At 45.5% G+C, this 26561-nt stretch overlaps 1 protein-coding gene across 1 annotated transcript; it reads left to right on the top strand.

Annotated features, from left to right (window-relative positions):
• Positions 1 to 20723: 20723 nt before the first annotated feature.
• On the top strand, positions 20724 to 22927 carry LOC124658284. The gene is made up of 2 exons (XM_047196658.1): positions 20724 to 20829; positions 22529 to 22927. Exons 1-2 carry the CDS (start codon positions 20740 to 20742, stop codon positions 22925 to 22927), a joined length of 489 nt encoding a protein of 162 aa, XP_047052614.1. The 5' UTR covers positions 20724 to 20739.
• Positions 22928 to 26561: the final 3634 nt, after the last annotated feature.

Raw genomic sequence — 26561 nt, 5'->3', positions numbered from 1 at the left:
ATTTTTGTCTGGTTCTTTGGATGTGTTCAAATTAAATTTCTCCATAATCACCCTCATTCTGAAGGAACCACGTGCCAAGGAAATGAAAAAAATTAACATGTATTTGTAATTGCTCTTTGAATTTTTTTTACAAAGCTTATGACTAATAGATTGGGCTCTATAGATTGATTTCCTTTAAAGGTAGATTCATCCTTGAGAGTGTTTTGTTTGCACACAAAATCCTTCATGAGCTTCATAGATCGCACTCCTCTGGTCAAAACTAGACTACGAGAAAGCTTACAAAGCTTACAATCGTGTGAATTGGGAGTTTTTGGATGAAATGTTAGTTTCTAGTGGCTTTGGTAGTAAATTTAGAGGTTGGATTTCTAAGTCCTTGGTGGATGGATAGTTTTGTGTAAGGAGTGACCAAAAAAGCCAGTATTCTGTTGCTGGTAAGGGTTTAAAACAAGGTGATCCACTCTCGCCCATTCTTTTTAATTGTATAGCTAAGGTTTTTACCAAAATGCTCCACAAGGCTGCTAAGAAGAATTTGATTAGGGAATTACTCCCACAAGTGGTGCCTGGAAGTGTCATCAACATACAATACGCTGATGACAATGTCCTTTTCTTAGAGCCCTCATATGGATTGTTTTCTTAAGTGGATTTTGACATGCTTTGAATATCTTTGCGGGTTAAAGGTTAATTATCGTTAAGAACGATTTGATGACCATGAATTTGACAGATGGTTCCGCTAATGAATTCTCAGATTTTCTGTTGTAACTTGGGACCCCCTCCTTTCAAGTATTTGGGCGTTCCTTTGCATTCTGCAAAACTGAGAAAAGAAGATTCACAACCCATTATTGATTTAATCATTAGAAAATCTCTAGTTGGAGAGGGAAATTAATTTCCTATGAGGGTAAACGAATTAAGGCTTGTCTTGCTAGTATTTCAAATATTTGTTATCTGTTATTAATTAAGTTTCAAAAATGGGTGATCAATGTTATTTACTCACAGATGGCTAACTTATTTTGGGGAGATTTAGATGACCAACACAAGTATCACTTGGCTCACTCGGGTTTAATCACCAGGATTTTTTTTGTGGGTTGGCTATTCCTAATCTTAGGGATATGAATCTATGTCTCATGGGTTCTTGGTTCAAACGTTTCTTATCCTCAGAAGATAAATTTGGAGGAAAATCATTGAATATAAGTATTCCCTATGTCTATAAATAGATGTGTGTTTTTTGTTCAAATCTAGATGCATCTACACACTAAGTAACATCTAGATATATCCATATTTAGATAAATCCTAGACATCTATTTAGAGACAGAGGGAGTATAACACTTCTCCTTTTTTGTTGGATTAGCACCAATGTTGCTTCTTCTCCTTTTTGGAAAGGGATAACTTAGGGCTGCCCCATCCATTCGCGCTAGTTATCATTGGAAGGCCGGCAATGGGAACAATGTCTTGTTTTGGCTTGACACTTGGATGTCAGGTGGTTCTCTTGTCACTTTATTTTGGGATTTGTTTTCTATTTGCAATGAGCCATCAACAAAGGATTATGATGTCTTAGTTGATGGTGAAATCCGCTTGTCTTTTCGTCATTGCTTCGATACTAATATATGATGTGTAGATGGCGGGAGTTGTGTTCTCTTTTGGGATTTATATCCCTCTCCCGTATTAGAGATACTCCGATTTCGAGTCTTGAAGCTCCTGGGAGTATTCTATGGGATCCTTTTATAATTTGGTTAATGATGATGGTGTTCCCGTCCCACATCTTGCATCTATTTGGAAAATATCTATTCCTTGACGTGTGCAAGTGTTATGTGGTTTCTAGTGCAAATCAGCTTTTAACTCGAGACAACCTTGCAAAACATTGTGCACTACATGATGGATCTTATTGTTTTGTGATGAAAATGAAACGGTTCCTCACTTGTTTTTTGAATGTGTGGTTGCTAAGAAAGTTTTGGTTGATAGTTACTGATATTTTCGCTGGGACTCATATATCTAGAATTGATGCTTTGTGTCGTATATGGTTTGCTAGTAGCTCCATTGATGGCGAAGGCTGCGGCGCAGACGCGGAAGCGCTGACCGCCTGAATCTATGGCGAAGACTGCGGCGCAGACGTGGAAGCGCTGACCACCTGAATCGATGCTCTCGATGCAGACTCGCTGCCAGGCGGGCCCGGTGGGGAAGCGAGCGGATACTTTGCGCGTCCGCCGAGCGTCCGCCGCGACGCAAACCTGGCGCATATTTGGGCCGGGTTTGTGTCTCCGCGGACGACCCGGTCACTTATCGTCGCCCCGCTGGAACAGACCCCAGACGCATTTTTGGTCACGGCAGACGAAAACGGTCACTGAGCGTCCGTTTGCGTCGCGCCTCTGGAGATGCCCTAAGGCCTGAGGGACAGATCGATATCCGCAGGGGAGTTTCATCATCATCAATCAACTGAATAAAGAAAGGAAAATGATTAGATTCCCCCGGGGGACGGACGTCTCGCAACCTCCTACTCGCGCGTGTGACACGTGTCGCTGGGCCCCACCTAACAGGTCGTCCCCTACCTCTGGTTTTCCTTCCCCAAATTCTCCAATGCCCCTACCCAATCCCTGTGGCTGGCTCCGGCGACACGCCTCGCTAGGAACTGCTAGCCGCCGGCTAGCCTCCCCACCCGCGCGAAGTCTCCCAGACGGCCAGCCCCCACACCCGCTTGCCGCTGTAGATCCAGATCGACCGGTTCTCCCCAGCGGCTCCTTGATTTCTACACAACCGTGGTGGTCTAAGGCAGCTAACACGGTGTGATTCTGCACCTTCCGCCGCACCAGGAACCCGCGCGGATCCCGCGTACCTCCATCGACGCTGCGGGAGGAGCTTCTCTGGATCGGACCGCGCCGACGGTGGAGCAGCTCACGGGCTCACGGGCTTGCGCACCAGGAACCCCGCGCAGATCCCGTGTACCTCCATCGACGCTGCGGGAGGAGCTTCTCTGGATCGGACCGCGCCGATGGTGGAGCAGCTCACGGGCCTGCGCGCCTGCGAAGGGGCAGCTCGGCGCTGGGGGGCGAGGTGCTACCGCGGTGGCGTTACCGTCTCTGTAGGGGGCTTTTGTATAAAAAAAAACACCGATGCTAAGATTATACAATGTTTCGGCTAAAATTATTCTGCTGTTTTTGCTAATTTTGGTAATGAAAATTTGCTACGATGTCTCCGGCGAGTTCTCGGTGATGTCTCTGATGAGATCATTTTTGCTATAATACCATATAATCTGTGCTACAAATATTGTGTGATTTTTCTTCAATAGTAAATTATTTTTGCTATGTTATCTCCGGCGATGTCTCCAGTGAGGTCACCGGCAAGTTCTCTATCAATGTCTCCAGTGAGGTTGACTTGTAAAAAATGATGTGTGTTTTTTTGCTATAATTGTTTTGTTGTTTTGCTACTTTAGTATAGAAATTTTGCTACGAGGTCCCCGACGAGGGTATCCGGCGAGGTCTTCGTCAATTTGTCGAATGATATTGGGTTTTGCTACATTAGCATTTTTCTGCTACAATAGCATAAATTTTTTGCTACGAGCTCTCCGGCGAGGTCTCCGGCGAGCTCAGCCTTTTTATTTGATTTCGTGACTGAACCGTTTTTTGCTACAATGTAGCAAAAGCGGGTTATTTCTTTGCTGCCGGGAGATGTTTTTTTGCTACATTCAGTAAAAGTAGATCTGACCGTCCAAGCTGGTCGATCCGACAGCTGGCGACCCGGGGGCTGGGAAATCAGATCCCCCGGGGGACGCCCAGCAGTTTCCATAAAGAAAATACGTACTATCGTGTGTGTTGGACGGGAGTCCTGTCCGGTTTCCTCCCCCTTCCGTACTTGTTAGGCTTCTCCTCCGCCCCGGCGCCGACGCGAATACCCTCCCGCCTCGCCTTGTTGGTTTCACCCCTCACCACTGCCCCTGGGCCCTGGTATCGTCGCATCATATGGGGCTGCTGCCACTCAATCGGCTCATGTCCATGCGTCGGGATCGGCGTCGCCGGCCAATTCAAAGCCGCAGTAAGCCACCAACTCTTAGCTCCTCCCCCGGCCGCTCTGTTTATTCATCTCTGTCTATGTTGTGTCTGCATGCATGTACCGACATATTCAACATGTTCCTTTTACCATCGATCTATTTAACCTGTATTTTTTCTTCTTTTTTGCATTGAATCTGTAACCTGTTCAACTGCCTTATGAACAACTCCGCGGTTGATCCATACATGTTGCTTATTGTGAGAAACAAACTCCTGTTAATACAGCTTATTTTTCCAAAACTTAGATAATGAAGTAAAATCGGACGTGCCTGTGTTCTAATTGTTGTTTTCTTCCATCAGCACATCTGTACTTCTAACCAGTTCATCATGTACTGCAGATGAATCAGTGACTTCAGCTGCTAAAAGGAAGGACTCACCCTGCCGGCAAGATGACAATTCTCGGAGTGATAAAAAATTGAGATATTCAGGAAAAAATCTTCCTGAGGTTCGCAATTAAATTCTGAGATAACTTATATTATTGCACGTAAAATATCACTGTGACTGTTCTGGTTGAACAAATTGGTGGATCAGTGCTTGCTAAATAAAACTGTCATTTGATAAAGAGTTGATTTCCTACTTGCATATGATATCCCCTTATTAGTGGCTTCCTACTTCTTCCCATGAGAGTGTGGTAAATATCCAGCGCCTGTCTTTCTGTAATGCCCAAAATTGGGTAAAGCCAAATGTAGGCAAAATTGGCTGGCGTGCCATATATGAATGCAAGCATGTGAATTTGGGCGATTTAAAAGTCAACCCAAGTGGGGCGATTTTTTTTGGTTTGCCCCGACATGGAAAAATCAAGCAGGCCCTTAGTTTCAACAAGAATTTCTTTTTATATATATGCTACCTCTGAATGCTTTCCTTGGCTTCACAGTTCGTGCTAGGCGTTGGTTTCATTATGATAATTCCTAATTCCTGTTATATGGTATAGGATTGAAAAGGCATATTCTTGTAGTTGTGTAAGATGAATTCATCTGCTCTGTCCAACCTGTTATCCCGCCAGCTTAATTACTGATGTTAATGCCATCTATCTTACACTGTAGTAGCTGCTAAACTTGTTAGGTTTTTTTACATGGTCTTATGGACATTTGAATGTTCAGATATAAGTACCCTATATTGTTAGTGTTACTCCACATTGTACTGTTTTTCTTTTCCAGATTCAAGCAACCGTTTGCCTTTGTAATTCCAATGTTGAACTTTTCCCCAATGCTTGTGCATGCAGGATATATGGCATCATATACATTCTCTACTTCCTCTACGAGATGTTGCACGTGTTGCATGCGTGTCTCATGCATTTCGACATTCTTGGAGATGTTATCCCAATCTCGACATAACTAGGAAAGCACTGGGTTTGGAAGACGAGATGTCATCATCATTTGAAATATCGAGTGCTCTTGCAAGTATAACCAACCAGATTCTGAAAGAACGCTCCCGTATTGGCACGAAGGCACTCAGGCTTGAAATAAATGATTTTCTCATGTTCAGCACCTCCTGTGATCTTGATCGTTGGCTTTATATTGCTGTTAGACCAGGGATCGAAAAGCTTGACCTATGGCTGAAACTACACTCATATGATGATGCACATGTGTACAACTTTCCATGTCCACTTTTACTTGATGGGAGTGGCAAGTCGATTCGGGATCTTAAACTCATGAATTGTGCCTTCCGTCCCACGACTGAGCTTGGCTCCTTAAGAAGCCTAACTAGTCTGAGCTTGTGTTCTGTACATATTACGGGTGATGAGTTAAGGTGCCTTCTTTCCATTTCACTTGCTTTGGATAACTTAAGACTCGTATTGTGCAATGAGATAACTTTCCTGGAGATACCTAGCCTGCTGCAACGTCTTAGCCACCTGGATGTCAATTGTTGCACAAATCTGAAAGTTATAGAGAGCAAAGCCCCGAATCTCTACAATCTTCTCTTTCTTAATAGATGGCCCCATTTTCCTGGTCTCACAGCGAGCCACGTAGGCTTATTAACAAATTTCACCTCCCCGCATCGTTTTCAGCCGTACCGGGCAATTGTGCACGCCAGACCGACACGGCAGAAGGCTACCGATCGCCCTTCCTGGGCAGACCCACTCGCCTCGACCAGATGGGCCGACCGATGGCACCGGTCCATGACCCCGTTCGACCGAAGTACAGTCGCGAAAAACAACGTGCGGTGGTGCACCTTGCACAGCATCATCGTGACTCGTGAGTAGCTTCCCCTTGGTTCGGACCGTCATGGGCTGTAGCTTCAGACTGATATGGGCTGGGATTATGTTGTTCGGCCAGCAAATGGGCTACATTTTCGTTCGTCGGCTCAGAAGCTCGATGGCCGACTCGCTGGATGTTTTCGCAAAAAAAAAAAAATATATATCAGCAACCTAGCTATTCTGTTCGTCTTCCTCCCCGCCGCCAACGTCCGTCCTCCTCTGCCGCGACTTAACGCTCATGAATTTACTACGTGTTAAATCTGGGCATTGAACAACCGAAAACTTCTCAATGGAGCTCATCCGCCGCCGCCCTTGCCTCCAGCCTTAAAAAGAAAGCCATGCTGACATCCGCATCCACACCAATTACTTTCCATCCTATTCCTCCTTCACTTTTTACAATCCCTCGGTACATCTTCCTAATTTGTAAGGTTCATCTCCCGCTGGAAAAGCGCTGGACGGTCTACCTACACCTGATTCCATCGGATCGTCAGCTGCTACCTCGGGCCCTCCTGGTTTATTTGGATTTCTTGCCTCTCAGTCTGCTCGCTGGAGATTTCTCGGTCTGATGGCCTGCATGCGGACAGATTCTTGCCTGAGTGCATGTTATTTGTTTTTCAGGTAAGTATTGGCTACATATGGCAAAACAAATTGTATGGGGCTGGAGCATATCCTTGAGTTCCTTTTTTTTATCGCAGAATGAAGATTTTATGAGTTAAATGAAAATTTTATGACCCAGATTGTATTTCAGCTTTGGAAGCCGGTGTTGGATCAGATGCTATACAGGAATTATCACCGCTTACCTTTTTAGCGCAGTTTTTTTAACCTATATATTCGTTATTTCAGGTATAGAAAAGGCCAGGTTGTTCATGCAGCAATCTTGGCTGATTTTCTGTTGTACATGCGCTGTATGCTGTAAGCACGAACGGTCCTTTCTCTTACCAATCTTTCTTTTCACTTTTCATATTTCACATATCTTTGGATAACCTAATATATGTTTCCTTTCCTTTCTCTGAACGCAGAGTAAATTCTCTCTACAATCTCCTGCTAGATTGTTGTTCCCCAAATTCCATTGCAGGTTTGCCTAATGTCTTCAACAATTGTCTTGCCTACTCCCGATCCATCTAACTTTGTTGTTGTACTAATAAAAGAGTAGTCCCTCCCTAAAAAAAAAGAGTAGTCCCAATGAAAATTGTCTGTTATATTTTCATATGCAGTTTTGGACATGTGATGCTGCCATATAGTTTGTTTTCTTTCATTACGCTTGAAAGCTCACATGGACCTTTGGCAGAATGGCAGATATACATTCATCCTCCCTGACTGATACAAACAATTGGTATGTCAAGACACATGTTTATACTTCCCTCTATATAACAAATGGTCGTTATTCTTCTATCTTTGCAAGACTGCATTTTTATATTCGATACACCTTACCCAAAAAACTAGCTTTAAAGGCTCTTATTTTCAAAATGGCTTCCGCAGGATATAGTGTTGTAATCCTCTATCAAGTAGTAACGAACAACACAAGAGCTGAGCTATCATATATTGTACTCATAAAATATTCAGGTTTCACAGGCTCACAGGAGATAGTGGTGAACCGAGTTCATGTACGGAAGAAACTCATTTTGATCCATTTCCTAAAGGGATAGATTGCTTGGTGGCTTGATGCAGATTCGTTCTTTTCTTTTTTTTTTTCCATTGGTGTGGGTTGTGGTCATAAGAGCGAAGGAAAAAATCACGCCGTGTCATTTTGTCTGTCTATGTTGTTGTGCAAATTTGGTTAGTATTTGACATCAGTCTAAAAGGTGTTTTCCATGTATCCATGTTCCAGCTTGGCTCTCTCTTGGTGCAATTGTTATTTTAATATTTATATATTCCATTCGTATTGATCTCCCTACTATGAGGACTTATGTATGATTGTTGTGAATGTTCACTTCATATGTTCAAGCATATATTAAAAGGTGTCTTGCTACTATGTATTCTACCACGAACTCAAACTGTGTATTAGTCTACAATTTTCAGATATATTTTCTGACACAACTAAAGAATGGCAAGCACCCATTAGCCAACTTTATACTATCGGCATTTTCCATGCGAACAGAAGAATATTAAAAGTTCCTAATTATCTAATAAGTATAAACAATATGAAAAACTGTAAATCGGTGAATCACCTCAAAACATCTCATAAGTTCATACCATCCACCCTTCTTTTCATCTGTTTGTTTTCTTTGAAGGTGTTTTGTCTATTTTTTATCTACGCTTCAACATATGTGCAAATATTCCGCTGCAACGCGCGGGGTGTCATCTAGTTTTAAGTATGAGGGTGCTCTGTTACGGCTATCACTTGGTGATTCATTGCAAAATTTAAAATTCTTTAGTTCATGTTGGGCCATGTTTCATTATGCTTGCAAAAATCATCCGCACATGGTGCCAAATCTTGAAGGTCTTGACATATCTACATATGTGGTATACTCTTAAACTTCAGATTATTAGATACTAGCATTATGCAACAAAAAGTAGCGAAGTCCTTAAATAATTAGTCTGAAGCATTTTTTTATATATATTTATGCAGGGTGATACACTGGTGGTACCAACTTCCTCCACCTCCGGAAACTGTGCTTTGGGTTTATTTCCCCAGACTATGATTATCTCTCTCTGGTCCCTTTTCTTGATGCTTGTCCTTCGCTGGAGACTTTCTTGTTGTTTGTAAGACATCTTCCTCTGGTCGAATAGACCGATATATCTGTGGTGGAGAATGCATTACTAGTTAAAGACGTTATTTTTTACATTGACATCTATTCCATTCGAATGCAGGTAGAGCCGGTTGACATGGAGCAAGAATCAGTTTTAGGAGATTCTTCTCATGATCTAAGGAAGATGCCAGGGCACTTGCACAGGAGCATCAAATATGTGCAGATCGTTGGTTTCTGTTCTGCAAAGAGCATGGTTGAGCTAACGTGCCATATTCTCGAGAATGCAAAGTCGCTTCAGCGCCTTACACTTAGCACCTTTGTCCATGGTGGAATTTTCTGTTCTAGCAGCAAAACCGGTAAATGCCTCTCGATGAGAAGGGATAGGATCGTGGAAGCCCATAAAGCACTCTTGGTCGTGCAAAGATACATTGTGGAGAAAGTTCCCTCTTCCGTCGAGTTGAAAGTTGTAGAGCCTTGCAGCCAGTGCAATCCTCTTAGGCCCAGTTCTTTTGAAGCTTCTAGACAGCTTGGAGGTGTAAATAAGCCTAAGCTGAAAAGAACTCATTTTTAAGCCGTTTTGTAGGATAGCCGTTTCCACCCATTCCTTCACGATTGGGGAAAGCTGCTATACCCCAGCTTCCTGCAGCTTCCGGAGCTGCGATCGAATCGGTATTTAACTTTGTCCCTTATACCTACGTTATTTACGCTACTAGTTGAATGCCCGTGCGTTGCTACGGTTTATATTTTTTCTTCATCGTCGCCAATATATTTTATAGTCATCTCACCCCAAGCAAAGAAAAAAAAGCATCACCATTGTATTCTGCCTACGGTACTATGCAAACCAGGCCGCTTCAACTAATTTGTTTTATTAAAAGATGCATTAGGTATTACAATGTTGTCAAGAATTTTTTCCTGATGTGCCGTCAGAAAGGTGGCTTGTTTTGATGGGATCGCAAAAGATCCTTTCGATGTCATTACAGATGAAGATAGTACTTCAACAGAACCATATATATAATTTTTTACTTAGTCATGAAAATGGCCATCTCCTTCATCATAAAATCAGCAATGGTATTATTTATTCTTATAGCAGAAGTATTTGTACACTATGGATCAGATATAATGAAGAATTGGGATGCAGTTAAATGCCAATTAAATAAACAGTCAGATATTTATACCACATTGAACATGAAAATATGAATTAGACATTGGCTAACAATAGTGCGTGGCGAACAAATCTTGAGAGCGCAATGTAAACAAATGATATGAAAAAATAAGTAATCAAGCAATACAAGGACTCCCAGAATAACTGAACCCCACCAAGGATATAATTACACTTCCAAGCCAACTTGGACAGCTCGTAGCACAATATAGCAAGAAAAATCCCCATCTAGCAAATTATGTCTACCAAGCTATGGCTCTGCTGTTTATTGAACGCAAATAAAATCAATCATTATGTACCTCTACAATTTCTTGGTTTTTAAGATGGATGAGTATTATGAACTTGTGTATGATGCTAGAACCTCTCTTTACTACCCCCCCCCCCCCCACACACACACAATAAAACACATATAAATTAAGAGAGAGAAATCTGCATCGCTGAGGTTCACAAAGTAAGTTTTCCTTGGCAGAGCCATGCACTCGTGGCCTGGAGAGGCATCAAATATTGCTTTTTTGCCATGTTATCTAAATAAATCAATTCACTCGACCATGGTACCAGTACAGAAATTTCCAGATATTTATGTGATGCACACTTTCATACATTACAAGATCAATACCTTGTAACAAGCATGCATCATCGGTTTCCTCTTAGTTTAACACCTAATTCAACACATATTGTGGTAATGATGAATAAATCAGAAGGACCTCCCTATCGAATCTGTATACATGTACAAAGCGCATGCATCACGGAACTTGTTTGGCCATTTGTTGCAAGAATGTACAATACCAAAAGAAGTTGGTTGCTTCCTTCCACTTGACAAGCAACACAAAAATTAATATCTAGGTTAACCCAACTAAAGGGTTAGATCCAAATAGAATAAGAATCAAACCTGTCACTAAAGATGATTTGATAAAACAGAACATAATTGCATTTTCTTAATATTTGATACAGGCAAAAAAAGTTGCAAAAGTTCACCTTGCATTATGAATCTAGAATGTTCAAAACGTACATCTAAGTGAAAACGAATCATGAAAATGCACTTGTAGTTCTTCATGTAACCCAACGATGTTATATGCAATCCAAAACAAGCAATAGTAGGAGAGAAGGAGAGTACATATCGTGTTCATTATCATGGCATGATGACCATCTCTGAATTTCATGGGCCTCTGTCCATGCTACCGGGGACTCGCTTCCAATGTCACTGAGTCTATTTCCAGAGGTCAACAAAATATGGCAAAAATGAAGCTTTTTATAGAGCGTAGATGGATGGTTGCAGTAGAGGTTTTGAATTACTACTTAAAGCTACACATCAGAAAATATAGGGGACACCAGTTCATGTCAAGCAAAACCTGAACCTTCGGGCCAAAAGTTCAGAGAAGGACCAAAGAGAACGAACCTAGTCGTGTCCACCAACGAAACCACCACAGTTCTCTGCTCCAGCCACTTGCTTCTGCTTTGGGACTCAAGGAGGTCGAGCACAACGAGATAGTGGCCTTCCTGACTGCTGCTATTTCTCACACAGCCTCAGCTTGCCATGGCAGTTGCTCCGTTGCTACCAATCTGCCATCATCACTTGTTTGCGACTTCATGAGATCAAACTGAAACCTAAAACATACCTAACATCAAGGAACAATCCCGGTAGAAATGTTGTGCTCCAAGATCTGACATCGCTGCTGCATGAGAGAGAGAGAGAGAGAGAGAGAGAGAGAGAGAGAAGTGGAGGAGGTGAGACGTGATGAAGAGCACATGGGTGGAGGAGGAAGTGGGAAACTGGGCGTGTACCTGCACACTGTTGTTTGTGTCGTCGCCAGGGTCGTGCTCGATGTGGCCGTCTTCGCCAACGCCATGTCTGCTGCAGAGAGAGAGAGAGAGAGAGAAAGAGAGAGAGAATGGAGAAGGGAGCAGTCAAGCCGTGTACCTGCTCTCGAAGACGTGTAGACCATCCGTCCTCGCCGTTGGGACCCATACGTCTTGCTCCTATGGATCCCCTCCCCCACCATATGATCGTCTTCTATTGTGATGTGGCGGCAGCGGTGGGAGGGTGATGGAGGCGGCACATGGGAATCCTGTAGCCATGAAGTTGGGTAAGCGGGGGAATCGACCGGCGATAGCGATATCGATTGAACTCGATCCTTCCGCGACTTGCCTACCTCTGTCCCGTCGTGGCTGATGCAGCCCAGGCCGGCACCGGCGCGGGTTGAGGCGGAAGTTCCGTTTCTCGGTGACAGCGCTAGAGGATAACAAGAAAGGGGAGGTGACAAACCCTATCCGGCTGCCGCTCGCCTATATTTCTTCCCCTTGTGTGGCAATGGGAAAATGATGCGCTGTTTCGTTGATTCTCCCGTTCCGAAGGATGCTCAGAATTCAGATGAAATTAAGACGTGACTAAGAAGGATCGGAACGGTCTCTGGCCAGAAAATGGAAGTTTGATTGGTGGCAAGTCTATGCACCACTAATGGTCATGATTGCACTTTTTTTGCCAATAAGTCCTCGTTGCTTTCCATATAATACTAACTATTACAATTACGGTGATCGGTATTGCTTTCCATGTATTCTTTTGTATTACCAATTGCTCTCTCCAGTTTGATTGTGGCGATCCCGTTATAAATGTTCCCGACCTTGATTTTGGAAAGTGATCGGTGTTTAGAAGATTTTGAGAAGGTAGATCGCACGGATGGCTGGATGACAAGCGAGAGACGTTTAGTAAGCTTGGATGATGAAGATGCCTCCAATCTTTGACATCAAACATTTTTTTACGAAGTACCAACTCGAATATAATACTCCCTCCGTTCTTTTTTAATTGACTCGGTAGTAAACCCCTTGTGTGGCAATGGGAAAATGATGCGCTGTTTCGTTGATTCTCCTGTTCTGAAGGATGCTCAGAATTCAGATGAAATTAAGACGCGACTAAGAAGGATCAGAACGTCTCTGGCAAAAAAATGGAAGTCTGATTGGTGGCAAGTCTGTGCACCACTAATGGTCATGATTGCACTTTTTTGCGAATAAGTCCTCGTTGCTTTCCATGTAATACTAATGATTACAATTATGGTGATCGGTATTGCTTCCATGTATTCTTGAGTATTACCAATTGCTCTCTCCAGATTGATTGTGGCGATCTCGTTATAAATGTTCCCGACCTTGATTTTGGAAAGTGATCGGTGTTTAGAAGATTTTGAGAAGGTAGATCGCACAGATGGCTGGATGGCAAACGGGAGACGTTTAATAAGATTGGATGGTCAAGATGCCTCCAATCTTTGACATCAAACATTTTTGACAACGTACCAACTCGAATATAATACTAGTAAAGATAAAGATAAAGATACTGCCACCGCGTGCATCCACGAACCGTTTCCTGCCGAGCTACAGAAGTTTCCTTTTCTTTCTCTCCTCTATCGCATCTCCTGTCCCGAGATAGGGTTCCTCAGCCCTCCGCCGCCGCCTCTGACCACTCCGGCTGCCACCGACCACCCCATCCCGTCGGCCTAGATCAAGCCGACCTCGATCTGCTGCGGCCGTCCATCGGTGCTCCCACCTACGGCTGGGCGCTGGCCTGCTGCTCCCGCCGCTGGCCTCTCAAGCCTCACCTGCATCAGACCTGCAGTTACGCCTCTGAGTTGCTGCCTGTTGGTTGCCTTGTGGTACTCGTGTTCTCCACTCGTGCTGCCCGGCGCCGGAAAGAGGGCTGCATGCTCCATCGATCTGAGTTAACATGCTGATGTATGCGGTTGATTACTAGCGTACAGATGGGATGTGCTTCGGTTGTTCTAATTTCTGATTATTCTTTCAGTATTTGGCTTGTTGGTTTTTTATCTCCACCAGTGTGTGTGACGCAATAGTTAATTATGAACTTTGGTTTTTGCCGTTAATTGCTGCAAACCCGAAGAATGATCTATGGAAATTGTTTATGCTCATATATATACCCAAAAACAGTGCAAAATAACCCAGAATCATTTAGTGGGAACCCAAAACTATTTTGGGGGCATTGTAGACTTTTCATATGAAAACTCAGTCAGCTCAAGCTAGAGTGGTTTATGCTCAAGCCGAAGCCAAAACGAACTGGGCCTTAAAAGTTAGCCTTGTTGCTCGTCATGCTAGTAGTTATCCAAAACATTGGGACAGCGCCTCCGGTGTGAACTTTTTGTTTCTCATCTTCGGTCTTTGAATATGCAAAGTTGGACTCAAGTAGAACTCTGCAAGCATCGCACGCACGGCTAACACTACGCCGGTACCAGGCCGGTTGTTTCGGGTCGCCCCAACTGCTATTATCGTGCCGCCATACTGGGCCGGCCCCCTCGCCCTTCGCCTAGCCAACGCACCGCTCCGGCGATATTACCGTCATCCCTTGGCCGGTACTACCGGCCTAGCCGGATCGAACCCAACGAGCAATTTTTTTTATCACAAATTCAAATAAAGTCTTCTTCTTTCTCTCTCTTTTTTTTGTTCTTCTCTCCCCATTTTGGCTCTCCACCATTTGTGAGTTTGCTATCTCTCCCCCCCACTCATCGCCTCATTCAATGAGAATGTTGGAGATGGAAAGGATTTGCCGGTGCCGCACACCGGTGAGACCAACCTCAGTCAATGCTCCAGATCTAGATGATGTCGCTGCATGCTTCACTCCTGAGAGGAAAAGTGAGCATCCAATTTGTTATACAGTGGTGGTGACCAATTAAAAGCGTCATGAGGCTACTTTTCACGGCTAAACATGGAGCCAAATTTCCGGCTCCCACCATCCCCATTGTTCTCCCCCGAACACGCCTTTCTCTCTTTTTGTGCCCACCAACATGTCCCAACAAGAACGGTGAGATCGAGCATTTTTTTAAGGACATGCGGAGGGTGCTTTAAAGTTCATGCTAACCAAAAGCAGAAAATGATGGACTACCAAACTACCAATTTTGGCAACCGTAAATGTGAGAAACTACGTTTGCGAGGAACCAAACACACCCTTAACAACAAACACAGATTGTTCGAAGAATCATGGGAGGCAACCAAATTTGAACCAACTGAATCCAGCCACGTTTGCCCGTAAGTTTATCGCGTGATTTAGGGGCATAATTTATCCTCTGAGCTCCACCTAATCCCGCATATAAGACTATATCTTCTATTCTTTCGAAAAGTGACTTTAGCACATGAGCACCAATCTCTCGGTTTTTTAAAACATATTTCTGATATTCTAAAAAAATTGAGCTTAAATCTGAACTTACATAGAAATCTTATGAATATATGTAAAATTTTCGGGAAAAAATATGTTGTATTATGAACTATATAAAAAAGATAAATTCCTGACAAAAAAATGTCCTTATGCATAGCCATAAATTTGTTTTTTCTGTAGCTAAAAATACAACATATTTTTTACCCAAATTTTGCACGAGTATTCATGACATATGTATGTATTCATGAAATATTTTTTATGATTTTAAAAAAGTAAAAAATACAGTTTTCAAATATTTTAAAAACCGGGAGCACTGGTGCTCACGTGCACCAAATCTTCGTCCCTTAATAGCAAACACAAATTGTCCAAAGAATCATAGAAGGCAACCAAATTTGAACCAACTGAATCCAGCCAGGTTTGCCCGTAAGTTTATCGAGCGATTTAGGGGCATAATTTATCCTCTGAGCTCCACCTAATCCCGCATATAAGACTATATCTTCAATTCTTTTGAAAAACAAGTTTGGCACATAAGCACCAGCCTCTCGTTTTTTTATAAACATATTTTTAAGATTCTAAAAAAGTTTGAGTTTAAATCTGCAAATACATAGAAATCTTGTGAATGTACCGTAAAAATTTCGGAAGAAAATATGTTGTATTATGAACTATATAAAAAAGACAATTTTTTGACAAAAAATGTCCATTTTTCTGTAGCTAAAAATACAACAAATTTTTGACCCAAACTTCACAAGAGTATTCATGACATATGTATGTACTAGCAAAACTGCCCGTGCGTTGCACCGGGAGATTAAAAATATATGTCGCAAGATGCTGGCAACATAAGTTCTCGTCGATACCGCCACGACGTGTAACAAAAACCAGCCAAGTTCAATGGAGCCGTCGTGCCATGAGCGATAACATTGCCTCTGAGGTCGCTGGTACACATGCATCTTAGATCCATGTCTCGTCATCACTGTTTCACTGTCTTTGCCTGCCCCCCTCGTGGATGCAGACGCACAACATCCGTCGGATCGCTCCGACACCAGCAAATTTGAGACCTTTATTGATAATTTCAAACAAATTAGTATGAACATGAGATGCAACTTCTGAAAAATCAGTTTGCTGATTTTACTTACTTTTTCTATCAAATTTATTTTTTTACCATTGTATTTTCATTGAGAAAGGTCTATTGAACAAATAGAATTTGTAGATATATAGGTCTCTTTATCCTCCTACAAATTTTGTCTCCGTCCTATGACGATCTTAGCCTGTGTCAAATAGAAAAGAAAGCAAGAAGCGAACTACGTATATAAGAGCAGATCGATCTGTTTCCTCATGCATCTCTATACCACGTGAAGGTGCCGACCTATATTACTTGTACTCCTAAATTTCTGCATGTCATGTACTCCGGTTGTATACATTGTTCAGGACCTTGAAGCAAACATCAATTGATTATTACCACAAAATTAATTAATTCAAAGGTCCTGCCTGCATCAACGTCCGTCTTACCAATCTGTCTCTTTGACCTAGCTAGCAGCCATCACGCTTCTTGGCATGCCGCTAAATATCTATGGAAAATCACTTGCGAATACTGGAGGACTCTCCGCATCGTACATGTTGCACACCTGCACGGTAGCAGTGGCCGGCTATCTCAGATGCTAGGTTTGATCTGCCAGCACGACGCCCGCGGACCCATGCCCATCGAAGTATATGTTTTTGTTGGGTTTCCGCCGTCGTCCGCAGTTGTATCCTGTTCGACGTGGCGACGAGAACTCGCTGTTCATCATAGCTCGTCTACTATTGTGGCTATGGTCATCGTCTGCATGCCACAGGCAAGAGGTACTCCATGCCAACACGCACCGCCGTTGTTTCCAGAGAAGCCCATCCATATCCGTGAGCTCCTTCTCGTTACTTTCACCACCCATCCGGGCACCATGCTGCCTTCAATGGATTCGATCTGATGAACGAATACCATGCACTGGCCCCTTGCCGTCAAGCGCTGGTGTGCCGCCCAGCCATGTGTACTCCAGCCTCACGGTCAGCCCCGCAGGAGAGTCGTCGTCGGATCGGAAGGGCCAGGAATGTAGGAGCTGCATCACGCAGCTCCCTTTCTTCTACCTCTGAACTCTCACAAGCATATGGTAGACAATGGAGTTTGGTGCCGGCTGCCTCACGCAGCCAACGTTTTCTACTCTGTATTTCTCCTTCCCTTAATCTCTCAAATAATTACATGGCCTTATATAGACCCAACGTGAGTGTCACACTCACCACTAACTCCACACACGCACGCACTCACACCACTACGCCGGCCACTAACACTTGACCCGGCCATGCACTAGCTAACCAACTAACTAACTATGACCACGTCTTCCTCTTAGACACACTCCAGGAGAAACAACACGGCCATACGGCCAGCCGCACATGCACACATGCAGCTAGCCCAGGACACGCACAGCAGCCTCTCGCCACCGATGGCATCTCGCCGGAACGCCGCATCGCACGGCCATCTCCGGCATCTCACCATGTGCACCTTCTAGAGCCAAGCCACACTCCATGCATCTACCTAAATGCAGAACCTAAATGCAGAACGAAACTAAATATGCAGATACAAATCAAGATTAGTGCTAACAATCACCCCCTAATCTTGATTCTCCAATTCTCATGGAGCTTCAAAGCAGGAACGGCCCATCATGGCCGTCATCTTGTCGTGATGGCATCGCATCATCGACGCCGCTGTCGCAACCTCGCGGCATCGCACCGCGCCCAGCAGCTAGCGGCATCACGCCACCAACAACCTTCGCCTCGCGCCGTCGACCTCCACATCGCATGGAGTTTGTAGCTGCCACCATTGTCGGCTTCAGCGGCATCGCACCGCCATCGCCTTGTCGCCGCAGCATCACACCGCGGCCTTCTCTTGACGTGGACGACGCCTTCTCGACGCCGAGCACCACGCCATGCTCCCACCAGCGCCGTCACGCAGCTTGCCTCCATCTCCCATGGAGTGCGCCGCGTCGCCGCCACGGATCTTCGTGGCTCTGATACCAAATGTAGGAGCTGCATCATGCAGCTCCCTTTCTTCTACCTCTGAACTCTCACAAGCATATGGTAGACAATGGAGTTTGGTGCCGGCTGCCTCACGCAGCCAACGTTTTCTACTCTGTATTTCTCCTTCCCTTAATCTCTCAAATAATTACATGGCCTTATATAGACCCAACGTGAGTGTCACACTCACCACTAACTCCACACACGCACGCACTCACACCACTACGCCGGCCACTAACACTTGACCCGGCCATGCACTAGCTAACCAACTAACTAACTATGACCACGTCTTCCTCTTAGACACACTCCAGGAGAAACAACACGGCCATACGGCCAGCCGCACATGCACACATGCAGCTAGCCCAGGACACGCACAGCAGCCTCTCGCCACCGATGGCATCTCGCCGGAACGCCGCATCGCACGGCCATCTCCGGCATCTCACCATGTGCACCTTCTAGAGCCAAGCCACACTCCATGCATCTACCTAAATGCAGAACCTAAATGCAGAACGAAACTAAATATGCAGATACAAATCAAGATTAGTGCTAACAAGGAAAGCATGGCGGCGGCACCATCGTGATCTGGAGCCATCGCCGAAGACGGCCTCAGACGGAGCGAGACGGAGCATGGATGTTTGATGTATCGATATTTGGCGACGACGACAGCCAGATGCAGACGAGATTCGATGTATCGACCTGATCTTCGACCCTGCATATGAATGTCTACTTCGTTTTTGTCCGTCGCGGGTCGCCGCCATCAAGCCAGGACGTATATGGCAATTGGCGATCTGTATCTTCCCGCAAGATCTAATGGAGGGCAAACAATCTTGCGTCGGTATTTAAAGGCCGAAAAAAGGAAAGAAAAGATCCTACGATCTCTGAGATCGAGTACTACACGTTTGAGAGTTTGAGAGATAGAGTACTACACGTTTGAGCGTTTTGCCGGAGCTGTTTCCTTTCCTTTTATCTCCTACGTTGGTGTTGGTACGCTGGGCCAACGATTCATGGGTCATGGGCTTAGCACCAGGCCGTTCGTCCGGCAACACGGCATCAACTGATCCGGCCCACACGCCCACACGTTCTGATCCGCGTTCGAAGACGAAGCTGCCACATTTCTTCTTCCTTGCAACGCGATAAAAGGGGATCAGGGAAGTGAGCCGGCGTCCTCGCCATGGAGGGCTAAGCTCGGGCGTGACGCGGCTGACGCTGGCGCTGGTCCGGAGGCGGGAGACGCGCAGGAGGTGCGCTGGCGGCGGCTGCCTGGCCGGAGGGGCGCTGCCGGCGGCGGGAGATGCGCGAAGAACATTTGCTCGCGGCGAATGGGCAGCGAGGTGGAGGGTCGAGCGTGGCCGGGTCTAGTCGTCTGGGCTGATGCGTAGCGGAGCAGGCAAGCCGCGCAGCGGGTGGAGCTCGGGCCGGTCGGGCTTGCGCGCGTGGGGGGCGGGCGGATGCTGCGCGTCGGCGCTGCTTCGAGGCGGCCTGTAGCGGGCGGGGCAAGGGCGGGTGGTGCGCGCGGAAGGACAGGGGCGAGCTCGAGCGGGGGTGGTGCTGTGCGTGCGAATCAAGCAGAGCGGGAGCGCAGCGCGTGGTTCTCCAGACACCGACGGCGCGGCGTGTCGTTCGTACGGTCGGACGGATTGAAAAAAAAACAGAACGAAACGGTATGTAATGGCACGGTGCGTATTATGTAGTTCGGTGGGAGGTCAAAACGGTCCAAAAAAAAAGCGTTGACGAAACTTTTTGGCAGAAACCTTAGATCATACGGACCAAACCGAGGAAACGCTTCTCCCTTTATTATTAGGTATAGATTCATGAAATAATTTTTTTATAATTTTTAAAAAATACAAATATAGTTTTCAAATATTTCAAAAACCGGGAGCTCTGGTGACCACGTGCACCAAATCTTCGTCCCTATTATTTTCATTATTTTATTATTTATTCAGGATAGATGTCAGTGCTTGATCCGAACCTTGGAGTTCAATCGCACGGTTGAAACCTTCAGTCGCCGCCGCAACTGCCGCTGCCGGGGTCAGCGGTTTTTCTTTGCCAGCATTCACAATCACAGTAGGGTTTTAGCTCAACCGTCCAATCTCCCCCAACTCCGGCCCCGCCGCCACCGGCGGCAGCGCGGCGACGCCCACAACCCCCGCCGCCTCCTCGAACCCATCCCCTCCGCCCAATCGCCCCAGCACCACGCTGCGCCTACTCTGCCCCTCCAGCCGCGCCGCCGCCCTCCGGCCCGCGCGGGACCTCCACGTGGAGTACCCCCGTGGGGGACGAGGCCGTGCTCTTCGTGTCCGGGACGGATGCGCCAGCCGCGGCCGTGAGGGTCTGGGAGCGGGTGGCGGGGGTCGACGAATCGGGGGAGGAGAAAGAGAAGGAGGTCGCCGGCGTGGTGGGCTGCCGGATGCTGGCGTCCGGGGGCCGAGTGGGGTGCGTGGCTGGGGAAGGGAGGCAAGACGGTGGAGCGGATGCGGCAGGAGAGCGGCGCCCAGATCAGGGTGTTCCGGAACAGGGAGCAGCTGCCGCCTTGCGCCTTGCAGGGGGACGAGCTCATCCATGTACGCATCTCAACTCCCTCTCCACCTTTTCGGATCCAAAAAAAATGAGTCTGACTGTTACTTGGCAGCATAATAATCCACAAAACTAGCGTCTTTGCCACTGAATGTCCCTTAGTAGCGTATAATCCATCAACTAGTGTCGTGCTGGGAATGCTTGAATTGTATAGCTAAACTTAGTAAGCATGCAGTGAGATTACAGGATGCTCACTTATATTGTACCATTGAATTTAGTATAAGAAAATGATGAAATTAGGATTGTCATTTACAACTCCGAGTGCATCTGTAGATACATACATTACTTAATTTCTAACAAAATATGTGTTTGGGCGAGTGATTGGAGTCACTCAATTGGGCATATAAAGATGTGAAGTAATAATTTCCTAAAGATTGAAAGTAAACCTTGTTATCCGCAGCATTACCCATCGAGTGTTGAAGAATGCCCCGAGACTCTGTGTCTCTCACATTACAGAGTCTATGTCTCCCCGCTACATCAGGAAACAACCGCCTGACTCAAACAACTGCCTTCCCATCCCAAAACGGACCATGCAGGATGAAGCCATGAACTGATGCTGCTGTTTGAACTTTGAACACCACCACCCTCTGGCCATGGATGGCCTACTGCTGATTAGCCACATTTCTTGGACCCAAATAACATGCCCTGGTGTGGTTTCCTCGCTAACCTCGATAGCCTAGAGGAGATCCAGACCAAGAATACCGCCCTTCTTCTCCATGAATAGCCATGCATGCAATGGTCTTCTACTGTGAACCCAAATGATTCCTAAACAGTTTTTGCGATCTTATAGTGACGTAATGGTTGTAGTTTTGGATATGACGTGGAACGATGAGGATGCTGAATTAGAAGTCAATTTTGAAATAAAGACAGATTTTCTCTGGGTGATGGGCTGAAAGCATAGGATAAGAACATTAATGGGAATGTGCTTGTGTGCCTGAGTGGTTTTGGTCAAATACTAATGCAGAATTGTGAAGATCTTATGCTATAAACTGAAATATGATACGGAGTATCATGCAAATGACGGCACCGTGTTAGCATGATAATTTTGACAATACATAGCAGGATAAGTTTGGGATTGTCTTCATCAGCTATGGCTGGTTAATGGTTATGTTAAGGGTCATGTTTCTCTTGTATAGTTGTACCTCAAATACATATCCCATATAAGAAAATGAGTTCAGATGAGCTAATCTTGCCCGGTTTGTACTTGGCTCTAATTTAATTCATTAGTTAGGCACATAAAGTGAGCCTGTTCATATGATTTATGAAAAACATCGCCTTATTGATGGTGCATTGTTGACACACAAAAACAATATAATATTTTGGTTGTTCTTGTTGCAGAGACACCAAGTTTATGATTGAGTCCCACCTCTGTAATCATGAACCATTACACAAGCAGAGTTTTTTCATCCATTAATTATGCAATTACAATCATGCAGTTATTAGAATATTTGTGTGCACGTAATATTGCTTGGATATTAACCAGCTATACCTGTTATATTTCATTAGTTGATGCCTTTTGTAGTTTTGCAGTGCTCAGGAAATGTTGTTATATTGGCATGTTAAGCCTTTCAACAACATCAAAGCCTTTTTCCCAAGCAAGTTGCTATATTGGCATGTTAAATCTTTATTTGGATATTTTATCTTTTTAATTCACAATGTTCTAACATGATAATATTTTCCCGTTAGATAAGTGGGAGCTTTTCTGCAGCAAGGAAAGCACTTTTATTAGTTTCAACCTGCCTCCAAGATAATCCTAGGCCAGATACAATGAGTTTTCCGGCTGGAAGAACATTTGGGCCTCCAGGCAGTGGATGTCCACCTGGTTTGGATCCTCATTCTCAAAGAAGCTATTTACCACCACATATACCTGATTATCATGCAAGGAATTTTCCAAGCAATGTTGCTGCCCCTGGTCCTAGATTCTTTGTTGAACAAGAGGTAATGTTCAGAATGATATGTTTAAATGAAATGGTGGGCAGCATAATTGGAAAAGGTGGTGCCACTATCCGTGCATTACAGAGTGAAACTGGTGCTTCTGTCAAGGTTATAGACGCTGTTCCTGATACAGACGATGTCAGGGACTAGTATGGATATGGAGTAGTGGGTTTGTGGGTGTAAGGGTACTATCGGTATTCCACATATGGTGTGATCTTGTAGTTTTTTTTTTTTTTTTTTTTTTTGAATGTCAGCAGGAGAGCTGCTGTTTTCATTGCAATAGAAGGCAAAGCATACAAAAGGGTGACCCGGCCCGAACAGCACGGGTACGAAGAGCCAAAAGCGAAGAGAAGAGAAAAAAGGAGAAAACAAACGGGCGAAACACCTTAACCCGGATCAAAAGGGGCTCCACTGGCCTGGTCAACAAGAGGGATTGGAGCTCCGGCTTGCTTCCATGCCCTGGCCTCGTCCATAATCTTGCCAATCAATCCGGCCACATCCTGCTCTTTTTTGTCGAAGATTCTTCTATTTCATTCCTTCCAAAGTTCCCAACAGATCAAGTTTGCTGCAGGGAAAATCTCCTTTCTTTCGCTTTTGGGATGTTTACCCACAATGGTTGTGAACCACTCTTGTATTGTCATGTCTTTGCCTATCCATTTGCATGGTTGAATAGCATTCAAATTTAGACGTGCCGCCATTATTGTCCAAATCTCGATGGTATAGGTGCACTCGGTGAAAAGGTGAGTTGGGGTTTCCAAATTTCTGCGGCAAAGTGGGCAGAAGTACTCATTCTCCCAATGCCGTCGCAGCGAGAGCATCCGCGGTTAGCACTTTGTTTAGCATTAGAGTCCAAATGAAGAATTTGCACCTAGCTGGTGCCCAGCCCGACCAAACGACCTTTTTGAAGTTTGTGTTTGTCGACCCTAGGAACTGAATCTTGTATGCGGATCCAGCAGTATAGGATCCCTTCGTATCAAACCGCCAAGAGATGTCATCTGATTCATCAGATAAAGTTACCTCCTCTAGAAGCTCAGCAAGGCAAAGAAGCTGCGGAAGATGGTCAATGGAGAGTTGAAAACGCAGGTCCTGCAGCCATTTGTTGTTTTGTAATGCTTCATGAACGGTTCTGTTTTTTCGGACGGAGATCTTGAAGATGTCAGGTGCGATGGAGCAAGGTGCTTGGTCTTTGAGCCATCTATCCGTCCAGAAGGTGGCAGTTTTTCCATTCCCAATGGTGATTTTAGTTGCGGCAGAAAAAAGCTCCCTCTCGTTTTTGCTTGCGTGAATGGGCATGTGCGCCCAAGGCCGTGATGGGTTCTTCCATTTGTGCCATAACCAACGTAACCTCAAGGCGGTACCGAAGGCTTTAATGCAGTGAACCCCAAGCCCACCCAAAGCTTTTGGCCTGCAAACCTGTCGCCAGTTAACTCTGCATTTGCCGCCACTACAAGTAGCTTCCCCGACCCGCAGCCAAGCTCTTCTACGTCTGTCGAATTCTGTTCGCACCCAAGGTGGCATGTCATTGATTGTCATCAAGTATACGGCTAGAGAAGTAAGGACAGAGTTGAGCATCTCCAAACGTCCGGCTTTACTCATTCACCTTGCTTTCCAAGTAGCAAGGTAGCGGTCCACTTTGTCCAGAAGCATCTGCCAGTCAGACTTGGTCAACTTCTTGATGGAGAGCGGCATACCAAGGTAGATGCAAGGGAATTGCACCACCGGTACATCCATGCCATTGAGTAGGACATGGAGATCGATGTTGTTGCAGCGAATAGGGGTGACTGAGCTTTTGGTTAGATTGGTGATTAAACCAGTCGCACCCCCAAAAGCTTCCAGCACTGTGCGAGTCCCTAGAATGTCCGCCTGAGTGGGGTTGATGAACAGTGCCACATCATCCGCATAAGGAGGCCCTGAAAGAGCACTGTTTCCCCTTTATCTTGGAGAGCAAGCCGTCATCAGTGGCGATCTCAAGCAGTCGGTGAAGTGGTTCCATGGCCAGGTCGAAGAGGAAAGGTGAAAGGGAGTCTCCTTGCCTTAAACCCCTGCCGTGGGCAATTTTCCTGCCTGGTACACCATTGATGAGAACTTGTGAAGATGCTGATCTGAAGAGCAGGGCAATCCAGTCTCGAAACCTTGGTGGGAACCCCCGGCGCGCAGCATATCCGAGAAGATACTGCCAAGAGACGGTGTCAAAAGCTTTGGCAATGTCAAGCTTGAGGAGCAGAAGCAGGGGTCTTGCTTTTATGGAGGTGCTTTGCCGGGTTTTGGACATAAAGGAAGTTGTCCTGGATGCTTCGTCCTGTGATGAAGGCGCTTTGACACGGAGAGATAAGCTCATCAAGGTGCGGCTGTAAACGACTTGACAGTATCTTGGATATCAGCTTAGCGAAGGAGTGTATGAGGCTAATCGGCCTATAGTGTGTCACAAGGGTCGGTTGATCATTCTTTGGAAGCATAACAAAGAGGGCGGAGTTGAGGCAGTGGAAGGATGGGTCGTTAAGATCAAAAAATTTGTTGACCGCAGACATGAGGTCATGCTTGATGAAGCTCCATGCTGTTCTGAAGAAGCCAATGGAGAAACCGTCTGGCCCAGGTGCTTTGTCAGCGGCCGAATCAAAGATAGCTTTGCGGACCTCCTCTTCAGTGAAAGGAGCATCCATATCAGACAGATCTGGCTTGGGCAGATTCAGCTTTTGCCAATCGAAGCGTTGTGAACACGGCACGCTCGAGCCAATGATGTTTCTCATGTGCCTGAAGATGGTTTCTTCAATCTCAACAGGCGAGGTTGCAATCCCCTCCTCAGATTGGATCGCGTGAATTTTGTTCTTTATTTTCCTCTTTGCCGCTCTCAAATGAAAGAACTTGGTATTTGCATCCCCCAATCTTAACCACTGTATCCTTGCCCGTTGCCTGGCTTTGATCCTGTTGAGCACGGAGAGACCGACCACTCTGGATTTCAGCGTCGTCCGGAGCTCCCTCTCCCTAACCGAAAGTTGTCTTGTTTCTTGAGCAGAGTCAAGCCTAAGGATGATCTCTTGGCCCAGCAGAAGTTGTTTTTTAATGTCCCCCACATAGTTCTTGGCCCAAACTTTTAGGTGCTTAGCAAGTCGTTTGAGCTTGCAGTCCAGGATTGCAAAGCTATTGGTGAGAGAGCAAGGTTCATCCCAGGAGGATTGCACCACCTCACTATAGCCTTGAAGCAACGGCCAGTAGCTCTCAAAACGAAACCTTGGTGGGCAGCGAGTGACCCAGGTCTTGGACGAGCAGAAGCGGACAGTGGTCAGACATCGAAGAGGATTGGGGCAGCAATTTAGCAGCTGGGAACAAATCCTCCCAATCAGAGTTACAGAAAGCACGGTCAAGTCTGACTAAGGTAGGATCATCTTGCTCGTTGCTCCAAGTGAAGCGTCGACCCACTAATTTGATTTCTTTGAGGTAACTCCGGTCCAGGGCATCCCTGAATCTTCTCATCCAACTCCTATTTACCCGCGGTTTGTTCTTGTCTTGGTCATGAAGGATGAGGTTGAAATCACCAACGAATACCCAAGGCCCAGTTACATTTGAGTGGATAGAGATCAGTTCATCGAGGAAAGCACGTTTGCCCTCATCATCGGAGGGGCCGTAAACTGTGGTTAGGGTCCAGGAAAGGTTGTTTACTGGGTTGCAGAATTTGACCGTGATGGAGAAGGTTGCCACACTGACTGATGTAGCGGTAAGAAGGTCAGTACGCCAAAGCATTATCACACCACCTCTTGTCCCATCGGCCGGGAGGGCAGCTGAGCCG

The sequence above is a fragment of the Lolium rigidum genome, chromosome 1 (genome assembly GCF_022539505.1).
Source record: "Lolium rigidum isolate FL_2022 chromosome 1, APGP_CSIRO_Lrig_0.1, whole genome shotgun sequence".
Classification (NCBI taxonomy): domain Eukaryota; kingdom Viridiplantae; phylum Streptophyta; class Magnoliopsida; order Poales; family Poaceae; genus Lolium; species Lolium rigidum.
Note: the sequence above shows the minus strand (reverse complement) of the source record. Positions and strands in the feature narration are given on the sequence as shown.

Coding starts and splice junctions, on each gene's coding strand:
- LOC124658284 (XM_047196658.1), top strand. CDS start 20,740: ATGCGGCAGGAGAGCGGCGCCCAGATCAGGGTGTTCCGGAACAGGGAG. Junction 20,830..22,528: donor AGGGGGACGAGCTCATCCAT/GTACGCATCTCA, acceptor TTTTCCCGTTAG/ATAAGTGGGAGCTTTTCTGC.